The following is a 19,387-nucleotide window of genomic DNA, read 5'->3' on the forward strand; positions in this document are numbered from 1 at the left end:
TTGTCTATTTCCAGCACTTCACTGTATTTTGTTAGCCGCTCCGAACTCCTTTGGGGAGATGGTAGTGGGGTAGAAATAATAATAATAATAATAATAATAATAATAATAATAATAATAATAATAATAATAATAGAAGCCAAATAAACAGCATCACATTATCTCCCCTAATTTCAGGACTGTTAGAGAAACTCTCAGCCATTGTCGGTCGAGATGTTTTAGACACTGGCCAGGGTGATGCAGTATTGGCAAACAAATTATACCCATGTAGTATACCAAAAGGATCCTGGGCTTAAACTCCCAGAATTTTTTAACATTGACCTGAAGTCAAGGATAGAACTCGTAGCGGAACCCAAAATATCATTATATAGTATTAGAATAGCATTTACTGAGTCTGAACAACCCTTTAAGTCCTCTTTCTTTCAGCAGGTTTGAGACAATTTGAAAAGGATCACTAAGGAAGCCACTAACAATGCTGGACCAACTCGTTTTTTTTTTAAATGGAAGTGCTAAATTTGTCCCTTTCTTTTTATATATATTTATGTTTGTTTACCAAAAAGCCTCTTTTTGTTGGGTTTTTTGTTTTGCATTATCCCATTTTTGAAAAAACAAACCGTGTATATTAGCACTGTATTTAATAATCAGTCTTAAAACATTCATCCTCATAGCAGTGCCTTTGAACCAGAGCCTTATGTTTAAAAGAAACCCATGCTGTGAAATAAGAGACACTTCTACTGATTAGTCCTGACAAACTGTGTGTCCAAGAAAGGTTCAAGCCACGGAAGAGGAGCAGGTTGCCCCATCTGCTTATCAAAGTGAGCACAGAACAAGATGGAAGATCACAGGCTGGGCTTTTACAGATCTGATACATTGTGTGGGAGAGGCGTTAACAACCTATTTGCCACTGTCTGGCTACTGAACTTAGAAAAGTTTGACTCAGTTTCCCTGTTGGTCTCTCCTGGCAAAGCTCGTCATTGCACACAGGGAGGTGTAATGTTATCTCCAGTGGTATGACATTTTCATGAGCAAGCAGCATGCCTTCCTTGTGACCCACCAATCGCATCATGTACGGAGAAGGTACACCACATAAAGGTGACCTATCCACAGTCTCTTTAAATTGAAGTGGGAGGGATGGCTTGACATAACTGGGCATCGCATCCAACTGGGTCATAGTGTGCATGATACCATCTTCCTACATGACGTCACATGCATGGCCAGGGGTGATCAGAAAGCAGATGTGCTTATCCAACAAAGTTGAATGCCACCTGGGGAAACCTAACAAAGCCACGATTCAGAGGATCCCATAGATGTGCCATCGGCTTCTATGGGAAATATCCCATAGAAACGGGCCCTGTTTTTTCTTTCTGCACTTTAAACTGAGGCATGGAAGAAACTCCTTTCAGTTCATCATGCCCCCCTCCCCAGGCCCATACTAAAAATATGCATCAAGATGAAACATGTTTTATAGTTTTTAAAAAATATATCTTTTTTCCTATGTAGTTTAAATTAACATAAATTCGGACGTTGCGCTTGACAGTGGTACTGATAATTTCTCTCTTTGTCTCCCTCTCATTTTTGGTTAGTTGCAATTATAGGTTATATACATATGGCTTTACAAAATTTTAGCTGTAAGGCACTACTAATAATAGAAGGCTTTTAATACCTGTTAGAGTATTATATTTAGTTATAAACATACATAACTAGCCAATATCACAACTCTTTTTTTTTTTAAATACACACTTTTTATATTAAGATTTCATAATTGCCATTAGACATATTGGCAAGAGGAATATTAGATTTTTTTAAAAGTCGGATGCCTGTTAATGGGATAATTAAAATTATAGTTTTAAAGAGGGAGGGGGAAAGGTATTAAGCGTCAAACATAGGTCACGCGTATAAAACAGTGTAGTTAATTTATATAAAACTACCATAATTAAACACATACACACATTCACACACTCTGTTGGTAACACTTCTTTCTACTTTACTGCACACTTAAGTTTACCCTTTATCTGGTCTATATGCATTGCACACTTTTTTTGAAAAAATGATAAATAAATGTGCACAATCCATACATTGTGGATCTACATGTTTAAGTGAGAATCACAACCTCTTTCCATGCTCCTGTCCAGTCCCCATATACAATGGAGGACAATAGAATCTCCCTTATACAGCACCTGTTCCTCTGTTCCTTAAATCTCTCCACATATACTATATACTCATGTATACGTCTAGGAATTTCAGTTATAAAGGCAACCCAAAAAACATTGGTTAATTTACCCAAGGATCAACTCTTAGCAAAAAAGGAAGCTTACTCTTAAGTGGAGTACCAAAAAGTGAGAGCTTAGTCTGCCCTGGAAGAACCTAAAATAAGCACTGACACTCTACTCTCTCCATAATGGTAATTTTGCCAATATTTTTGAATGCTTGGGTGGAGAAATGGTGGTAGTGGCCAGGGGCAATTGGCCTGATGAGGCAGCATTAGTACTTTCCTCTTTCTATGGAACAACCCTCAACTTATCCATTGGTCATATCAAAATCCATACTTCTGACCCTCAAATCTGCCTTCTACTTAAACATGAGGTTGACTTGTACATGAGTATATATGTTAAGTTACTGTGCTACAGAATGCATGTGGGGTCTGGGCCATGGTGACCTGTGGAGGAGCAAGAAAGAGGAGTTGATTTCTATGTTGATTTTGTCCCATAAGCACAGCTGTACTGATGTGTTAGGGAGGAGATGTATGGATTATGCTCCACTTTTCCGCCCAAAAAGTGTTCTTTTTCCAGCCATTAAAAATTGTATATAGTATTCACAATTTTTTAACAAGTTTGAACCATATTACATGACGTTCAGCATTTACACCATACATTATATGGGTGGAACAAATCAGACAACACACAGTTTAGTTTTAGACTTTGTAGCCCACCTTCAAATGCAGTTATAGCATGGGAACTGTTATTCTGTTGTTTACTGCTTTATACATTTTTGTTGCATCTTTTCTGCCCTTTATGAAAAAGTAAATAAAGAGGCAGGATGGTGCGGCGCTATCCAAAGGCAAGCTCATCTTTTTTCGCTAAGCCATCTTGTTTACATATAGAATTTCACTTGGGCTTTTGGAATGGAGTGAAATAATGCAGTGAGTGACTTTGGATCTGTCTTTCTTTATTGTTTGATGGTTGTTATTTTTTTCCTTTTTAAAGTACACTTTTGGGTTCTTTACATCTGAATGTCTGCAATAAACCAGTATCTGCAATTCACAATAAATGAAGTATGTCTACCAGATAACTGGATCATTAGGTCTTTTTTTCTTCATTATGATTTTTCAAAGGATAAAACATAAGGTACAAATTGAATCAGGCATTACACATGTTAGTCCCATGACTGCGGGTCTCTCCTCTCAAGGGAGGAAAGCGCCAAACCAGGGCAGATTGAAAAACCCTTTGTAATAGTGCTGCTCTAAAGTGGCATCCACTTTCTTTTGGTGTTGTCACCCTCTAGGCAGAGCTGTGGGTATAGCAGTGTTTTCCAAACTGGTCTTCCAGATATTTTGTACTTGAGCTTTCAAAATCCCGGATCATTGGGCAAGACGGCTGAGGCTTCTGGAAGTTGGAAGTCCAAAACACCTGGAGGACTAGAGTTTGGGAAACATTGCTATACTCACAACTCTAGTAAGAATGAAGCCCCTTCTTGTAGTGTTGCTGCACAACTTCCAGAAACCTCAGCTGCCTTGTCCACTGTTTTGCAGTCTAATTAGCAAGGCAGCTAACCTGGCTAGATATCCGTATCTGCCGAGCTTTGGTCCTGCAAAAAGTCAGGAATTTCACTAGAGACATAGAAATCCAGCCCCTGTTCCTCACTACATCCTGCTAAGGGGGCTGTCTTCTCAAAGTACTGTTAAGAGGCAGGTAAGTTATTGAAATGCCCCTCATGAAATATTTCTTCTGTGTGGAAAGTTAGCATGAAGAGGAAACAGCAAGCAAAGAGAAGAAGGAAAGATATGATGCCAGGAGTCTAGACTTTACAGGTTTCTAGAATTGCTTGGCAGCAGTATGTTGCATTGTTGCAGGAAACTTCTGGGCCAGAAACTATCCAGGGAGGAACTCAACACTGAACACAAATAAATCTAATGCTGTAGCAACATTTTATAGCCATTTAGGAGAAGGTTGAAATTGTGAATGGGTCTGTACTCTGTGTTTGTTGGAACTACAGCCCTCCTTCCAGGGCAGTGAGGCACATAAACATCAACACTAACAAATGACTGAATACTGGCTGCTTTTGTGCATACATTTCAGATCTTAAAATGGATTATATAATTTGGAACTGAAGGCTAACTTTTCTTTGGTAAAATTAATGCAAAGATAATCACAAAGAGAATTCATAGTATGAATATCTGGTCTGCAATCAAGACTTCACCAACCATGATGGCACTATGGTTTTGCAGGGAAGAAAGGATCACTTTTCAATGTTATAAGTATTTGTGGTGCCTCAGCAGACTACCTTCCTCAGCAAATCCTCTTTTATTATGTTTTCCCCAGGTATGATTCTCTACAAATAAGAATAGGTACCAAAAACACAATACAGGAATCCCATAGTCTCTTATTTCAGAGATGTTGGTGGTGCATCCACACTAATAGTCTGCCTTGAACGGGTAGTCTTTGTGATTGACACAGCTGCAAGAACAAGAAATAGCACATTAGAACAAGGAAAGAATATTCAAAAATAATTCCCCAAAATTGTTTTAAAAACTTGTATCTTGAAGGTCAGAAATTTCTGATAATTTTTTCCCTGGATTGGGAAGAATTTGAGCACTTCTACTCAAAATATGCATGAGGTTTTGGGCAGAAAACACAATTTCCACAACAGAAAATATAGGCTGGAATTCAATATGGGAGTTGTATTTTCGTAAGTAGACTTATGCATGTGGGAATTAGAATTATGAAAATGCACATCTGCATCTAGCACAGGGCTGCTATTACCTACTATGTAGATCTGCCAACAGGACCAATACACAATGAGATCAATGTGTATTGCATGGGTCCCAATATCAGACATGCTTACTGGTGTCTTGTTTACTTATCTTTGCAATTCACTGACAATGTTTCTTAGCACCTCTGCTATGCAGGTAAGTGTACACAAGTTTATATTGACATATAGGATTGCAGTGTTTATTTTGTGCACATAAATTCTGTTTTCTTCATTAAAAATATGTGCTAATTTGGCACAAAATAAGTTTCTTATGATAGTGTTTTGCATTTAGAAATGGGGCCCAAGATCATTGATTAGGAGATATTCATGTAGCATATACAGTCAGCCCTCCAAATTCGCTGGTGATAGGGGCAGGGTTTTTTATTTGCAGCACAAGGGAGTTTAAACTTACTGAGCCATCGCACAGTCTCTCCAGTTTTTATTTAGACTCAGGAGTGTTTCCATCTCTTTTTTTGTCAATTCAAAGTCAAAGACCTATTATAAAAGGAAGTGAAAATGAAGATTAAAAAGAAGAGAGGCTTAATAGAATGACTGATGAAATGTCAAGACTGGAGAGGGGTGAGGGGAGGAACAGAGGAAAAGCTAATGATCTTCGAATTTAGATATAAAACTCCATATCTTTCTTCTTCAAAAGTGCTTCCTTTAGTCTCATCTAAAGCGTATGAGTGAAAAATTGCTTGGGCTCTATGCAAGTGTTTGTGTTGGTATGTGGTCACAGCCTAAGGACACCATATTATTCATTAATTTGTTGCAATTTTGTCCCACGTTTTGTTAAAGGGAGCACAGAACATTCCCTAGAAAGTAGTTTAGAGAAAATTGCTGATCCACTGATCAATTGCAAGGAATTTAAAGCCTGACTTGTGTCCACATTCTTAACCAGGCCCTCTCTTTGCATATTTCCTATATTATGATCTCCATGTAGCAGGAAATGATGGCACCCCAGAAAATAATATACCTGGATGCTGTATTAATTTAAGAATTAGCTTAAAAATTGTGGGGTCTGCAGAGTTCATGTGTTTGCTGAAATGAACAAGGGCACTGAGCAATTTGTTTGATCTGAGCTTGCAGTGGAAACAATGGACAGACAAGTGTATCTCCCATTCATTAGCCACAAAGCTGTCTTATGTCATGTCACATCTCCTTGTTCAATACTGTCTACAGTGAAGTTTCACAACTAGGGTTCCCTGGGACAAGAGAGCTTTCACAAGAGCCCACCAGGAGTTCAGTGACAACAGTAGATGTAATAATTTGATGCAGGGTTCTCTGGGACCTGAACATTGTTTCAAAGGTTTCTCTATGGTTGAAAGTATAACAAGGTGGGTAAGTATTATTACTGTATATGCATGTATGTGACTAAGTTTCTGTGGGATCACTACTTGTGTAAGTGTGTGTTAAGAGAAAAACACCTGGTTAATTACAACTCATGGTTGAGTAATTGGAACAATCAGGGCTAACAGGCTTGAGCCACTCCCTGAATGGGGTATATCTGGGAAATGTTTGCAATGTCTTTTGGGGACTTACTGGGGGACTTACTGAATGCTTGCTGAGAGCCTACTATGAAGATGCATGAATTTAATGCAAGAGACTATGTGAGTTTTTGTTGCTGGAAGTTTTATTATGATTTTTGACTCTGCTACTTAAGAGTAAATTTTGATTTTCTCTTCCATTTTCGTGGCTTGTTTTTCTTTTGCTCATTGTGGATACAACAAAGGACTGGATAAGTCTGGACAGGACTGCACGCAGTTTGTTTTTCTACAAACCCGTAACAAGTATTACACCAATTCTCTCTGAGACTGCACAAGGAGGTATATTGTCTCTCCTTGAACAGTGTATTTGTCCTGGCTACACCCATTTGGCGCAGTTGGGATAGCCCTGCTCCCCAACCTGAACAACATCACCTGATTGCTGTTGTACAGCTGGGGGGAAAGGAGTATTAAGCAAACTGGAAGAGGAAATGGGATCTCTGCCAGCAAAGCATGCGCATGACCAAGGGCTGGGTTATGGCCCTGGCTGAACTGCAATTTAGCTCAACAAACCCATGAGGATGTATTGATAGCAAGGCTCACTGGAAGGCTGCAGAAAGAGAGAAGTACCTTGAAATTCTCCTCCAAGCGATATGGTTTTTCAGACTTGGGAATGACAGCCACGTTTCTCTGGATGTGAAATCTTATCAGTACCTGTAGGATACCCAAATCAGAATTGTTTCTAACATGTGCAGCAGGCCTTACTGATGACAATAGATTAATTACGAGGCAAAAGCATGCTTAAAACACCAATAGAAAAGCTTTTACATGGCCATTGTTTGTCCTTTTAGCCTTACGGAATTATCTACATGTAAAATATAGCAGCAATGTACTTTCTGGGCTGCCTTTTCCTCTCCTTATTGACCATTTGAGGGACTGAAGGTGTTTACCTGAGCTACAGTTTTTTGATGCCTTGCAGCAATTTGTTTAATATGTGGATCCTCCAAAAGGATAGGGTCTCCTGGCTTGAGACTACAAGACGAAAAGAACATAAATGTTAATAACACAGACAACCCTATTGTTGTTTACTTCTTGTAAGTCCCTGATGACGGAACAAATGTTGTTTCAAACTAGAATTCCCCAAATCCCCAGCCCACAAGACCAGTTGCCATGCTGACTGAGGAATTCTGGGAATAATAGTCTTAAAAAGTAACTTTCTGAAGGCCTGGGAATCCCTACTATTTTAGTGGAATTAACTTCTTTCAGCACATGTAACATTGCAGTCTAGACATTGTGGGCAAAATCCAGAATTACTGCATAGATGAGAAAATCTGGGAAACTTGGTCGAGCACCTTGTTCTGGACAACTGTAACAACCACATGTTTTTTACACTATGAAGTTTCTGATCAGTTCTATTCAGGTGCAGCAAGTCATAAACGTAATGGGATGTTTGTCCACATGTAGCTCAGTAGCCTAGCATATGATGCTGCACACATGGAAGGGTGCACATGGTAGAGAAATGTCCCACTCTTCTCTTCCAGTACTCCCTTGTAAATACTATTGGAACTATACAGCAAATTATTTGCCCTGTGAGACATACAAAGGAAAGAGAAAACATTTTGAAGACTTGCATGTCTGATGTCCAGGAACCAGTGCGCTTGAAATATTTTGTTTGTCTTTGAGATATTTTGGACTACAATTTTTGTCCCAACTAGCATGTCCAATAACTTGTGATGATGGGAGTTTTAATCTCAAAGATCAGGAAGGTGTTGTGTCATGGAAAGCTGACCTATACACCAACTGCACAACATGTGCCCACAAACGGAACCCTCTGGACCAGGGGTCCCCAAACTAAGGCCCGGGGGCCAGATGCGGCCCATCGAAGTCATTTATCCGGCCCCCATGGCACAAGGGCACAAGGGGGTTGGGCTAAATGACCCAAGGGGTCTCTTTTTCTCTTACAACCCTTATTATTATTATTATTATTATTATTATTATTATTATTATTAACATTGAGGCTGGGTGGACATCTGTCAGGGGCAATACTAATGACTTTTGGTGCACAAAGGCAGAAGGGGATAGGACTAAATGGCCCAAGGGGTCTCTTCCAACCCTCTTTATTATTATTATTATTATTATTATTATTATTATTATTATTATTAACATTGAGGTTGGGTGGCCATCTGTCAGGGATGCTTTGCTTGTGCTTTCGGTGCACAAAGGCAGAAGGGGATTGGACTCAGTGGCCCAAAGGGTCTCTTCCAACCCTCTTTTTCATTATTATTATTATTGTTATTATTATTATTTATTGCTCGGTGGCCAACTATAGTCCGGCCCTCCAACGGTCCGAAGGATCGTGAACTGGCCCCCTGTTCAAAAAGTTTGGGGACCCCTGCTCTGGACAAAGATAGTTGTCATTCCGTCAAATAAAGTTCAAAACAATCTTACGTATGAGCACCGAAAGGGCGGTAAGCCGTCACGGCAATCCCTTTGGACTGGCAATAGGGAATCAGTTTCTCCTGGGTAAGATATGGGTGGCACTCGATCTGAAAGTCCAAACAAACACTGGATTATCCAGCAAGCAGGTGCCAACATGGCCATGGCACAACACATTTTCGGAGTGCCACCTCCCATTCCCTAGACCAGTGGTTCTCAACCTTTGGATCCCCAGGTGTTTTGGCCTACAACTCCCAGAAATCCAGCTAGTTTACCAGCTGTTAGGATTTCTGGGAGTTGAAGGCCAAAACATCTGGGGTTGAGCAGAGCAGTTGAGAACCACTGCTTTAGATCACTCTTCCTCAAGGACAGGTTGAGGAGAATGTGTTCCAAATGGACATGGTCCACTTGGGAAGCTGAAGCAAAATCTCCTGCTCAGCTAAGAGCAAAATTATACCTGGTTATTCACTGGTTTGTATTTTAAGCCAGGTTTGCTCAAGAGCCTCTCGATCTGGTCATGGTTGAAGTTGGAGATGCCAATGGCTTTCACTAGCCCACAGTTGACCAGCTCCTCCATTGCCTAAGGAAAAAAGGTAGGGCATAAATCCTCTGTCTCGATGGTAAGAGATGTAACCAAATGTGGAAGGTTCCAGGAGTAATTTTCTACCCTGCGATCCTCCAGGGATCCTCATGAGCTAGTAGTGTGCTTGTGAGAGAGACAAAGAGAGAGCTTATCGTATATATTTGCGTATAAGCTGACCCGAATATAAGCCGAGGCACCTAATTTTACCCCAAAAAGCTGGGAAAACTTATTGACTCGAGTATAAGATGAGGATGTGAAATGCAGCAGCTACTGGTATATTAAAATAAAAATAAATACCAATAATATTACATTAATTGAAGCATCAGTAGGTTAAATGTTTTTGAATATTTACATAAAACTGCACTTAAAAATAAAAAGACTTTAATAAGATAATACTATCCAACTCTGATTACCTATATACTCAAGTATAAGCCAATCTGAATATAAGCTGGCCAGGACCTTCACTCCAGTATAAGCCGAGGGGAGCTTTTTCAGTTTTTCAGCCTAAAAATGGCTGAAAACTCAGCTTATACGGTAATTAACATTCATGTTTGCAGTCAATTATAAAACTAATTGCATGGCCTTAGACCAGGCATTACCCTCCTGGCCTGATCTACCATAACTGCTTTGAAACAAAGAAAAATGCTATTCACTGACTTACGCTTACATCAGGAAAAAAATGAAGCTAACAAACACACATTTGCAGGGCTTAAAGGTACAGAACCGCTGCAAAAGTAAATAAACCACAAATAAAAAACTTCTTTAAAAAACTTAAGTAGGATACCTCTCTAGGAATCTATAGGTTTTCCAGGCCAACTGTATGGTTCCTTCCAGAGGAGGAGTCTTGGATAGAACAGTCTGCTATATGTCTAACGGTTCTGCTTGACTAGAGGACAACACTGAAAATCAGTATCTTAAAACTGAGCATCAGAGTCATGCTCACCTCCCATGTGTCTAGAAAATCAGTGTTGTCTGGGATGACCATGCCCTCCTCATCTTTAGGTGATAAATCTTCTCCAGGCTGCCAGAGGAAAGGACAACAGTTATGGCTACAATTGTAAACTAAAGCACACAACTACTGGAAAGTTCATGTGGAATAGTGGACTTAGAGCATGGTTCAGACCTTCCATTCTAGATGGTGTCAAACTTTTGATACGTACAATCATATCTTTTTTAAAAAAGAAAAAAAATTCAAAACACACAAAATAATGCTACACTCCTGAATTGGCAGGACGACATTTCCCCTTAAGTTTCTTCTAGTTCTCCAATTCTATGATTTATAAAATCATTAGGAATATATGTGTGTTTCCAAAGGCAATGGACAGCTCTCTGAAACACAGAAAACCTTTGTGTTTTCAGAAATGGAGACTCATCATGAGGTCTTTTATTTCTCCATCTATATAAATCATTTGCCAAATTTTTATGCCTCCTGCCACATTCAGTGTTCATCCACAAGGAATGTAAGAGGGTGATATAGTTGGAAAAATTCCCCTTTCAAAGCACAAGTCCTGCAAAGCCTCAGAAAGCATGTGTTGATCATGTGTTTCTGGAAACTATAGCCTAAGACAGGGGTCCTCAAACTTTTTAAGCCGAGGGCCGGTCTACAATCCTTCAGACTGTTGAGGGGCCGGATTATCATTTGAAAAAAAAATACAAACAAATTCCAATGCACACTGCACATGTCTTATTTGTAGTGCAAAAACAACAACAACAACAACGAAAGAACAATACAATATTTAAAAATAAAAACAATTTTAACCAACATACATTTATCAGGATTTCAATGGGAAGTGTGGTCCTGCTTCTGGCCAATGAGATAGTCAAGTTAATTAGGATTGTTGTTGTTGTTGTTGTTGTTGTTGTGTGCCTTCAAGTCATTTCAGACTTTGGGCAAGCCTAAGTCTAAAATCTATTTATTATTATTTATTTATTTACTGCATTTATTTACTACATTTGTATCACACCCTTCTCACCCCAAAGGGGACTCAGAGTGGCTTACAAATTATATGTACATACAATATATTATATTATTAGCATCGCACAATATTAGCATTATATATTACTATATTGAACTATACTGTAATATTATTAGTAATATTATATGTAATATAGAATATATAATTAATATTATCATATGGTATTATTAATGTTATATTGTATTACATAATAATATTATTATCAATATTATATGTATATACAATATATTATATTATAAAACTGTGGGCGGGGGCCAGGTAAATGACCTCGGAGGGCCGCATCCGGCCCCCGGGCCTTAGTTTGGGGACCCCTGGCCTAAGATGACTTATTCTCAAAGTTTTTGTGTGCCTACAATACCTTGAATCCCATGGGAAAGTGCATGAGGTAGAGATCCAAGTAGTCCAGTTTCAAATCTGCTAGAGAATCCTGACACGATTTCTTAACAAGGGGTTTCTCATGGGAATTGCACCAGAGCTGCAAAGGAAAAGAAGGAATCCACCAATATAGTCAATGAAAGAAAACTACAGGCAGATATTCATACAGCTGACAAGATGGTTACCCTAATTTAGAAAAATCTATCCAGGGGCCAATTTTTGTCCAAAATTATTTGGGATTATATCTCTGGTGTGTTCAAACACGTGACATAAAATCATGGACAGCAGAAAAGGCTCCGCTATTTTTTTGTAAGGCTGCTGTGTCATTTCATACTTTGATACTGGGAATTGTGGAAAACATGGCATTGATTATGTTGTTCTGGAAATAAAGCCAATAGTCCCTCTGATTTTTGGAAGTTAAAGTCCCTGTTGTTCAAGACTTGTACCTCAATAAGAAGTTGTCTCAACCACAACATGAAATATAATTGCCTTTTTTGATGGAATAACATGATTATCAGGTAATTTTTGGAAAGTTCCCATCTGTCTAGCTGACCAGACTGTGGCCTGGGGAATTTAATGCTACCGTATGAGATGGGCGAACACACTGTACCATTTCACACTGGTGGCAGGAAATGATAGTTATTACTTTACTTCCCCAACTTAAATTCACTGCATGCTGGAGCAGGGTTGGAAGAGAGAACCACATCACAATAAAGGGTCGGCATAGCTGTAACTGTTCTATTGAGATGGAGTGTTTATAGAACAAGCTTTTTAAAAAATAATAATAATAAAACTGCCCTCAAGCACTAGGGATTGCAAAACTGAGTACACCAAAGAGTATCAGAAGAAAATCAGCCTAGGCTTTATAGATAACAGCAAAGGCTTTGAATGCACAGGTCATGGAAAACTATGTACTGTGCCGAAAGAAATGGATGTGCCATAATATTTGATTTTCGATACATAACCTGTACTCAGGACAAGAAGGGAACATCAAGACAGAATATGGTAAAAATGAATAGTTTGCAAGAGGATTAGGGAAAGCTGGATTTTATTATTCTGTCTTATTTATATTGTGAAGTCTTGGCTCTGCCTTTCCTCTCCTTTGCTTCAGTTCCCTCTGTTTAGGTTCCCCAATACTGTAAATGCCTCCATTTATATTAGTTTTTGGGTGGAGCTTCAAAAAACCCTAGAGGCCAGCCTTAGTTGGTTTAGTCCATTTGCCTACACAGAGCTTTCTTGCTAGGCCCTCTTTTCTTTCTGCAATAGAGCTACAGAGTTTAGAGGCCTGGATATTGTCTAGAAATCCTAGGCCCTAGCTATCCAAACAGGCATCCTTGGCACTATAAACTCTTCATATACCATCAGTCCCAGTGACAACAGAAGCTTGTGGTCAGCCCAAGTTTCACAAAGTAGAAGACCAAGTCCACAGCTTTACATAAGAGGCAAAAGACTTTCAAGGATCCCAGAGAGATGACTGCGACCTGCAAAATCTCCTTTTGTAATGTATTGTTTTAAGCTATTTTACAGTAGTCCCAGATGGAGTTAGCTGTTTGTTCTTCCTGATTTCAGTAAACTTGTTTTAGTTAACTTTCATTTCGCCTAAAGTGCTTCTGTATGTTAAGGGTCTTGATCTTAATAGAAGGTATACAGATAGCCGCCGAGTAAAACCAGACACCATAGTTCTCCCAAAGGCTCGGGCATACCATCACATATGTGCTGAACATATCAGGCATAAAACCAGATTAAACCCCCTATATTGGGAGAAGGTAGAATACAAATAAAATAAAATAAATAAGAGTAAGTGTAAAAGTTGGAGGAAGGAATACCAACAATTTACAATATACATGTGACAGCACGCTACTAGCGCAAAATAGTAAAGACTTGAAGCAATTCTGAAGAAAGTCAAGGAAGAAAGTACAAAGGCAGGTTTACAGATGAACATTAAGGAAACAAAAATAATGACCACATATGTTAACATAACTTTCAAGTACAGTAAAGTCTCACTTATCCACATAAACGGGCCGGCAGAATGTTGGATAAGCAAATATGTTGGATAATAAGGAGGGATTAAGGAAAAGCCTACTAAACATCAAATTAGGTTATGATTTTACAAATGAAGCACCAAAACATCACGTTATACAACAAATTTGACAGAAAAAGTAGTTCAATACGCAGTAATGCTATGTAGTAATTACTGTATTTACAAATTTAGCACCAAAATATCACGATGTATTGAAAACATTGACTACAAAAATGCGTTGGATAATCCAGAATGTTGGATAAGCGAGTGTTGGATAAGTGAGATTCTACTGTAGATAAATTAAGCACAGTCTCCCCTAGATAGTACTTGGATTGGAGATCACCAATTAATATTACTTGCTGTAGGCTGTATTTCAGAGGAAGGACCTGGAAAAAATTTCTCTGAGGATTCCTGGCCTAAGAAAATTTGAGGAAATCCATGGGGTTGCTTTGTGTTGACATGCAACTTGAAGATATATACACACCCATACACTCATGCTCCTTGAGGATTTGCAGCCATTTGTTCATTCACCGCAGTACTGATCTTACCTTAGTGACAACGAAGAGTTCTTCCCGCTTCACCGCTCCTTCCTTTATCTTCTGCCGGAAGGCATCCCCAATTTCTTCCTCATTCCTGTAAAAGCGAGCGCAGTCGAAGTGGCGGTACCCAAGGTCAATTGCAACTTTCACGGCATCTCCGACTTTCCCAAGAGCTGCCTGAGGCAAAGAATGACATTTCAAGATCTAGCATCAAATACAGTGTGCAATCTCTATATCTTTACACACATACATATACTGCATATAAAAGAGTTCTTAAAATATTTTCAAGTATTTCTAAATATAATGATCAACAATACGTTTCTGCCAGGATTGTAATCAGTTTCGCCTCCCAACAAAGGATTTCCCCAGGCTAAGCAGCCAGGCTTTGAAGCTGCAAGGCTAGTCAATGCTAATCAAGCTGGCCAATGGCAATATTCACACTTGCCTCAAACAGACAAGAGTTCTTTCTCCCACCCTGGAGCTTCGACAGATATATAAATCCCACTTGTCTTGTTTCCAACAGACCTCACAAACTCTGAGGATGCCTGCCATAGATGTGGGTGAAACGTCAGGAGAGAATAATAATAATAATAATTTTATTCTTGTACCCCACCTCTATCTCCCCACAGGGACTCAGGGCGGCTTACAAGTGCAAAAGAGTATACATACAAAAACATCAAATGCTTCTGGAACATGGCCAAACAGCCCGGAAAACTCACAGCACCTTCCACACAGCTAAATAAAATCCCACATTTTCTGCTTTGAACTGGAATATATGCCAGTGTGGACTCCAGATAACCCAGTTCAAAGTACAGTAGAGTCTCACTTATCCAAGCCTCGCCTACTTTATTTATATTCTGCCCTTCTCCTCTAAGGAACTCAGAATACAGCATTTACATACATAGGCAAACAATCATTGCCTTTACAATCACAAATGACACACAAACACAAACATAGCCAAGGCTTCTCCTTTCATTTCCGGCATTTGGAGTCGATGCTCATCTCTGGCTCTGGGAGGTACTGGCCTGTATTGTCACCTCCTGGTCATGTGGCCGGCAAGAGTGCTTGGAGCGTCTCTTTCCCTTTTCCCGCTGAAGTGGTACCTATTCATCTACTCACATTTGCATGTTTTTCAACTGCTAGGTTGGCAGAAAGTAGGGCTGACAGATGAGAGCTCACCCTGTCTCATGGATTTGAACTGCCACCTTCAGGTCAGCAATTCAGCAGCACAAGGGTTTAACCCATTGTGCCACCGCTTAAAGATTTTATAACTTCTGCATATTGCAAGTAAATACAGTAGAGTCTCACTTATCCAAGCCTCGCTTATCCAAGCTTCTGGATAATAATTTTTGTAGTCAATGTTTTCAATATATCATGATATTTTGGTGCTAAATTCGTAAATACAGTAATTACAACATAACATTACTGCGTATTGAACTACTTTTTCTGTCAAATTTGTTGTAAAACATGATGTTTTGGTGCTTAATTTGTAAAATCATAACCTAATTTGATGTTTAATAGGCTTTTCCTTAATCCTTCCTTATTATCCAAGATATTCGCTTATCCAAGCTTCTGCCGGCCCGTTTAGCTTGGATAAGTGAGACTCTACTGTAGATATTGTGGGGTTTTCTGCCTTGATATTCTGGGTTATATGGCTGTGTGGAAAGGCCCTCAAATTCCTAGATCCGGGTTGCTGTGAGTTTTCCGGGCTGTATGGCCATGTTCCAGAAGCATTCTCTCCTGACGTTTAGCCCACATCTATGGCAGGCATCCTCGGAGGTTGTGAGGTCAGGGCTGAAGCCAAGGGGGGGGGGGGGGTTAGGGGTTCAACCCCCCCCCCCCCCTTTAAAATTTTTCAGGTTAAAAAAAATCTGATTTACTCATGAATTTTAACTGATTAAGCAAATTCTCATGAGTGCCCACTGAAGTTTATCTGTCTTGAGCAGGGGTCCTCAAACTTTTAAAGCAGAGGGCCGGTCCACAATCCTTCAGATTGTTGAGGGGCCAAATTATCATTTGAAAAAAAAAACGAACAAATTGCTATGCACACTGCACATGTCTTATTTGTAGTGCAAAACAACAACAATATTTAAAAATGAAAACAATTTTAACCAACATAAGGCTATCAGGATTTCAATGGGAAGTGCTTCTGGCCAATGAGATAGTCAAGTTAATTAGGATTGTTGTTGTTGTTGTTGTTGTTGTGTGCCTTCAAGTCATTTCAGACTTTGGGCGAGCCTAAGTCTAAAATTAATTATTTATTTACTGCATTTATTTACTACATTTATATCCCGCCCTTCTCACCCCAAAGGGGACTCAGAGCAGCTGTATGTACATACAATATTTTATATTATTAGCATAGCACAGTATTAGCATTATATATTACTATATTGAACTATACCACTATACTGTAACATTATATGTAACATATAACATATAATTAATATTATTATATGGTATTATTATCAGTATTATATGTATATACAATATATTATATTATTAAAACTGATATAAAAATATCATATTATAAAACTGAGGGCGGGGGCCAGGTCAATGACCTTGGAGGGCCGCATCCGGCCCCCGGGCCTTAGTTTGGGGACCCCCGGTCTTGAGTGTCCACTGAAGTTTATTGATGGCGCCTGATTTCTAAATTATTTTGCGTTATGGAACTACTCCATGATTTGCTAAAAAAAGTTTCAACCCCCCCCCTCCCCCCTCCATCCGAATTTTTTTCTGGCTATGGTCTTGAGTCTGATCCCTTTCACATGCATTGCTCTCAAGTCAACACAGAGTTTATAGTATGTTATACTATGGGGTATAGAAGGCATGGAGCCTGCAGTGGCGCAGCGTGTTACAGCACTGAGCTGCTGAACTTGCAGACCGAAAGGTCCCAGGTTCAAACTCGGGGAGTGGGGTGAGCGCCCGCTGATAGCTCCAGCTTCTGCCAACCTAGCAGTTCAAAAACATGCAAATGTGAGTAGAATCATAGAATAGTAGAGTTGGAAGAGACCTCATGGGCCATCCAGTCCAACCCCCTGCCAAGAAGCAGGAAATCGCATTCAAAGCACACCTGACAGATGGCCATCCAGCCTCTGTTTAAAAGCCTCCAAAGAAGGAGCCTCCACCACTGTCCGAGGGAGAGAGTTCAATAGGTACCACTCTGGCAGGAAGGTAACGGCGTTCCATGCAGTTATGCCAGCCACATGACCTTGGAGATGTCTACGGACAACGCCGGCTCTTCGGCTTAGAAATGGAGATGAGCACCAACCCCCAAAATCGGACACGACTGGACTTATCGTCAGGGGAAAACTTTACCTTATGGAAGGCATGGGCAAACTTGGGCCCTCCGGGTGTTTTGGACTTCAACTCCCAGAATTCCGAGTTGAAGTCCAAAACACCTGGAGGGCCCAAGTTTGCCCACGCCTGCCTTATGAGCTTAATGCGCTGGCCATGAGTTCTACACTCGATACGCAGGCCTTACATAAGAGGCGCTTCTCGGGGAGAAACGTGCTCATAAGCAGGGAGCCAACGGCTCAGAAACAACCCTCCAAAGACATTCGCCCTGCGTTCAAAAGCAAAAGCAAAGCCCTGCCTTTAAATCGCGATGCTGTGCGCAAAACCCGCTTCCAAAAGGCCAAGGGCCAAAGCGAAAGCGGAGCCCAAGCCTTTCCCTCTCCTTTGCCAAGTACCTGCCAAGTGCCCAGCCCCAGGAGGGGCATCCTCGCCTTGGTGCCCAGCTCCAGGAAGCCAGCCATGGCTCTCGACCTCCTCGCCGGCTTTTTCTCCCCGGGAAAGGAAGCAATGCCCGCTCCTTTCAAAGGCTTCTTTTCCGTCAAAGCTCCGGCTCCGCCTCCGTGCCAACCAAAGCGCTGCGGCCTTTCGCCCGGCTCTCAGGTCAAGGCTGCAAAGATAGGAGGAGGGAGGAGTTTCGGAAAGCTGTCCGAAACTTAGAGAAGAACAGCAGCATGTATAAATATGTAAAGGGTTGTCATAAGAGGGAGCTGCCTTAGAATCATAGAATCATAGAGTTGGAAGAGTTGGGCCATCCAGTCCAACCCCCTGCCAAGAAGCAGGAAATCGCTTTCAAAGCACCCCCGACAGATGGCCATTCAGCCTCCAAAGCCTCCACCACGCTCCGCGGCAGAGAGTTCCACTGCTGAACAGCTCTCACAGTTAAGAAGTTCTTCCTAATGTTCTGGTAGAATCTCCTTCCCTGTAGCTTGAAGCCGTTGTTCCACATCCTAGTTTCAAGGGCAGCAGAAAACAAGCCTGCTCCCTCCTCCCCATGACCCCCCCCCCCTCACATATTTATACAGTAGAGTCTCACTTATCCAAGCTAAACGGGCCGGCAGAAGCTTGGATAAGCGAATATCTTGGATAATAAGGAGCGATTAAGGAAAAGCCTATTAAACATCAAATTAGGTTATGATTTTACAAATTAAGCACCAAAACATTATGTTATAGAACAAATTTGACAGAAAGGGTAGTTCAATATGCAGTAATGTTATGTTGTCATTACTGTATTTACAAATTTAGCACCAAAATATCACGATATATTGAAAACATTGACTAAAAAAATGGCTTGGATTATCCAGACGCTTGGATAAGCGAGGCTTGGATAAGTGAGACTCTACTGTATATGGCCCTCATCCTGTCTCCTCTCAGCCTTCTCTTCTGCAGGCTAAACATGGCCAGCTCTTTAAGCCACTCCTCATAGGGCTTGTTCTCCAAACCCTTGAGCTGGACACATTCCAGCTGGGTCAGCAAATAAAATTGTCATCATAGGATTCAACTCCATCCCTCCGTCATCCCCCTGAGGGCAGAAGTGAAGGGAACCTCTGAGAGCATGCAGAGTTTTCCCTTCACTTTGTGCTTTTCCTACATGGCAGGCGGTTGGACTAGATGGCCTATGTGATCTCTTCCAACTCTATGGTTCTACACAATTCCCTCCCCCTTGGGCTTATAGATGAAAACAAGATAGGTTGCTGTGAGTTTTGCGGGCTGTATTG

At 40.4% G+C, this 19,387-nt stretch overlaps 2 protein-coding genes across 12 annotated transcripts in view; one reads left to right on the plus strand and one right to left on the minus strand.

Moving 5' to 3' along the window:
- Positions 1-3,285, plus strand: part of cald1 (caldesmon 1) — a 173,356-nt gene extending 170,071 nt beyond the window's left edge. For 8 of the 11 annotated variants that reach the window (XM_008110500.3, XM_062983122.1, XM_062983124.1 and 5 more), the window contains one exon: positions 424-3,285. In XM_008110500.3, the coding sequence (XP_008108707.2) occupies positions 424-455 (32 nt within the window). In that variant the 3' untranslated portion in view covers positions 456-3,285. The remainder of the gene's footprint in view (positions 1-423) is intronic. The other 3 variants (XM_062983123.1, XM_062983127.1, XM_062983128.1) reach the window with 1 other exon arrangement.
- Positions 3,142-18,317, minus strand: LOC100555209 (aldo-keto reductase family 1 member B1). The gene is made up of 10 exons (XM_008110508.3): positions 18,068-18,317; positions 14,388-14,555; positions 11,803-11,919; positions 10,412-10,489; positions 9,343-9,465; positions 8,898-8,995; positions 7,400-7,481; positions 7,080-7,163; positions 5,378-5,460; positions 3,142-4,670 (listed from the first exon to the last, which is right to left on the minus strand). The coding sequence occupies exons 1-10, from the start codon at positions 18,131-18,133 to the stop codon at positions 4,628-4,630; spliced, it is 942 nt and encodes a 313-aa protein (XP_008108715.3). The 5' UTR covers positions 18,134-18,317; the 3' UTR covers positions 3,142-4,627.
- Positions 18,318-19,387: the final 1,070 nt, after the last annotated feature.

Source organism: Anolis carolinensis, chromosome 5 (assembly GCF_035594765.1).
Source record: "Anolis carolinensis isolate JA03-04 chromosome 5, rAnoCar3.1.pri, whole genome shotgun sequence".
Lineage (NCBI taxonomy): Eukaryota > Metazoa > Chordata > Lepidosauria > Squamata > Dactyloidae > Anolis > Anolis carolinensis.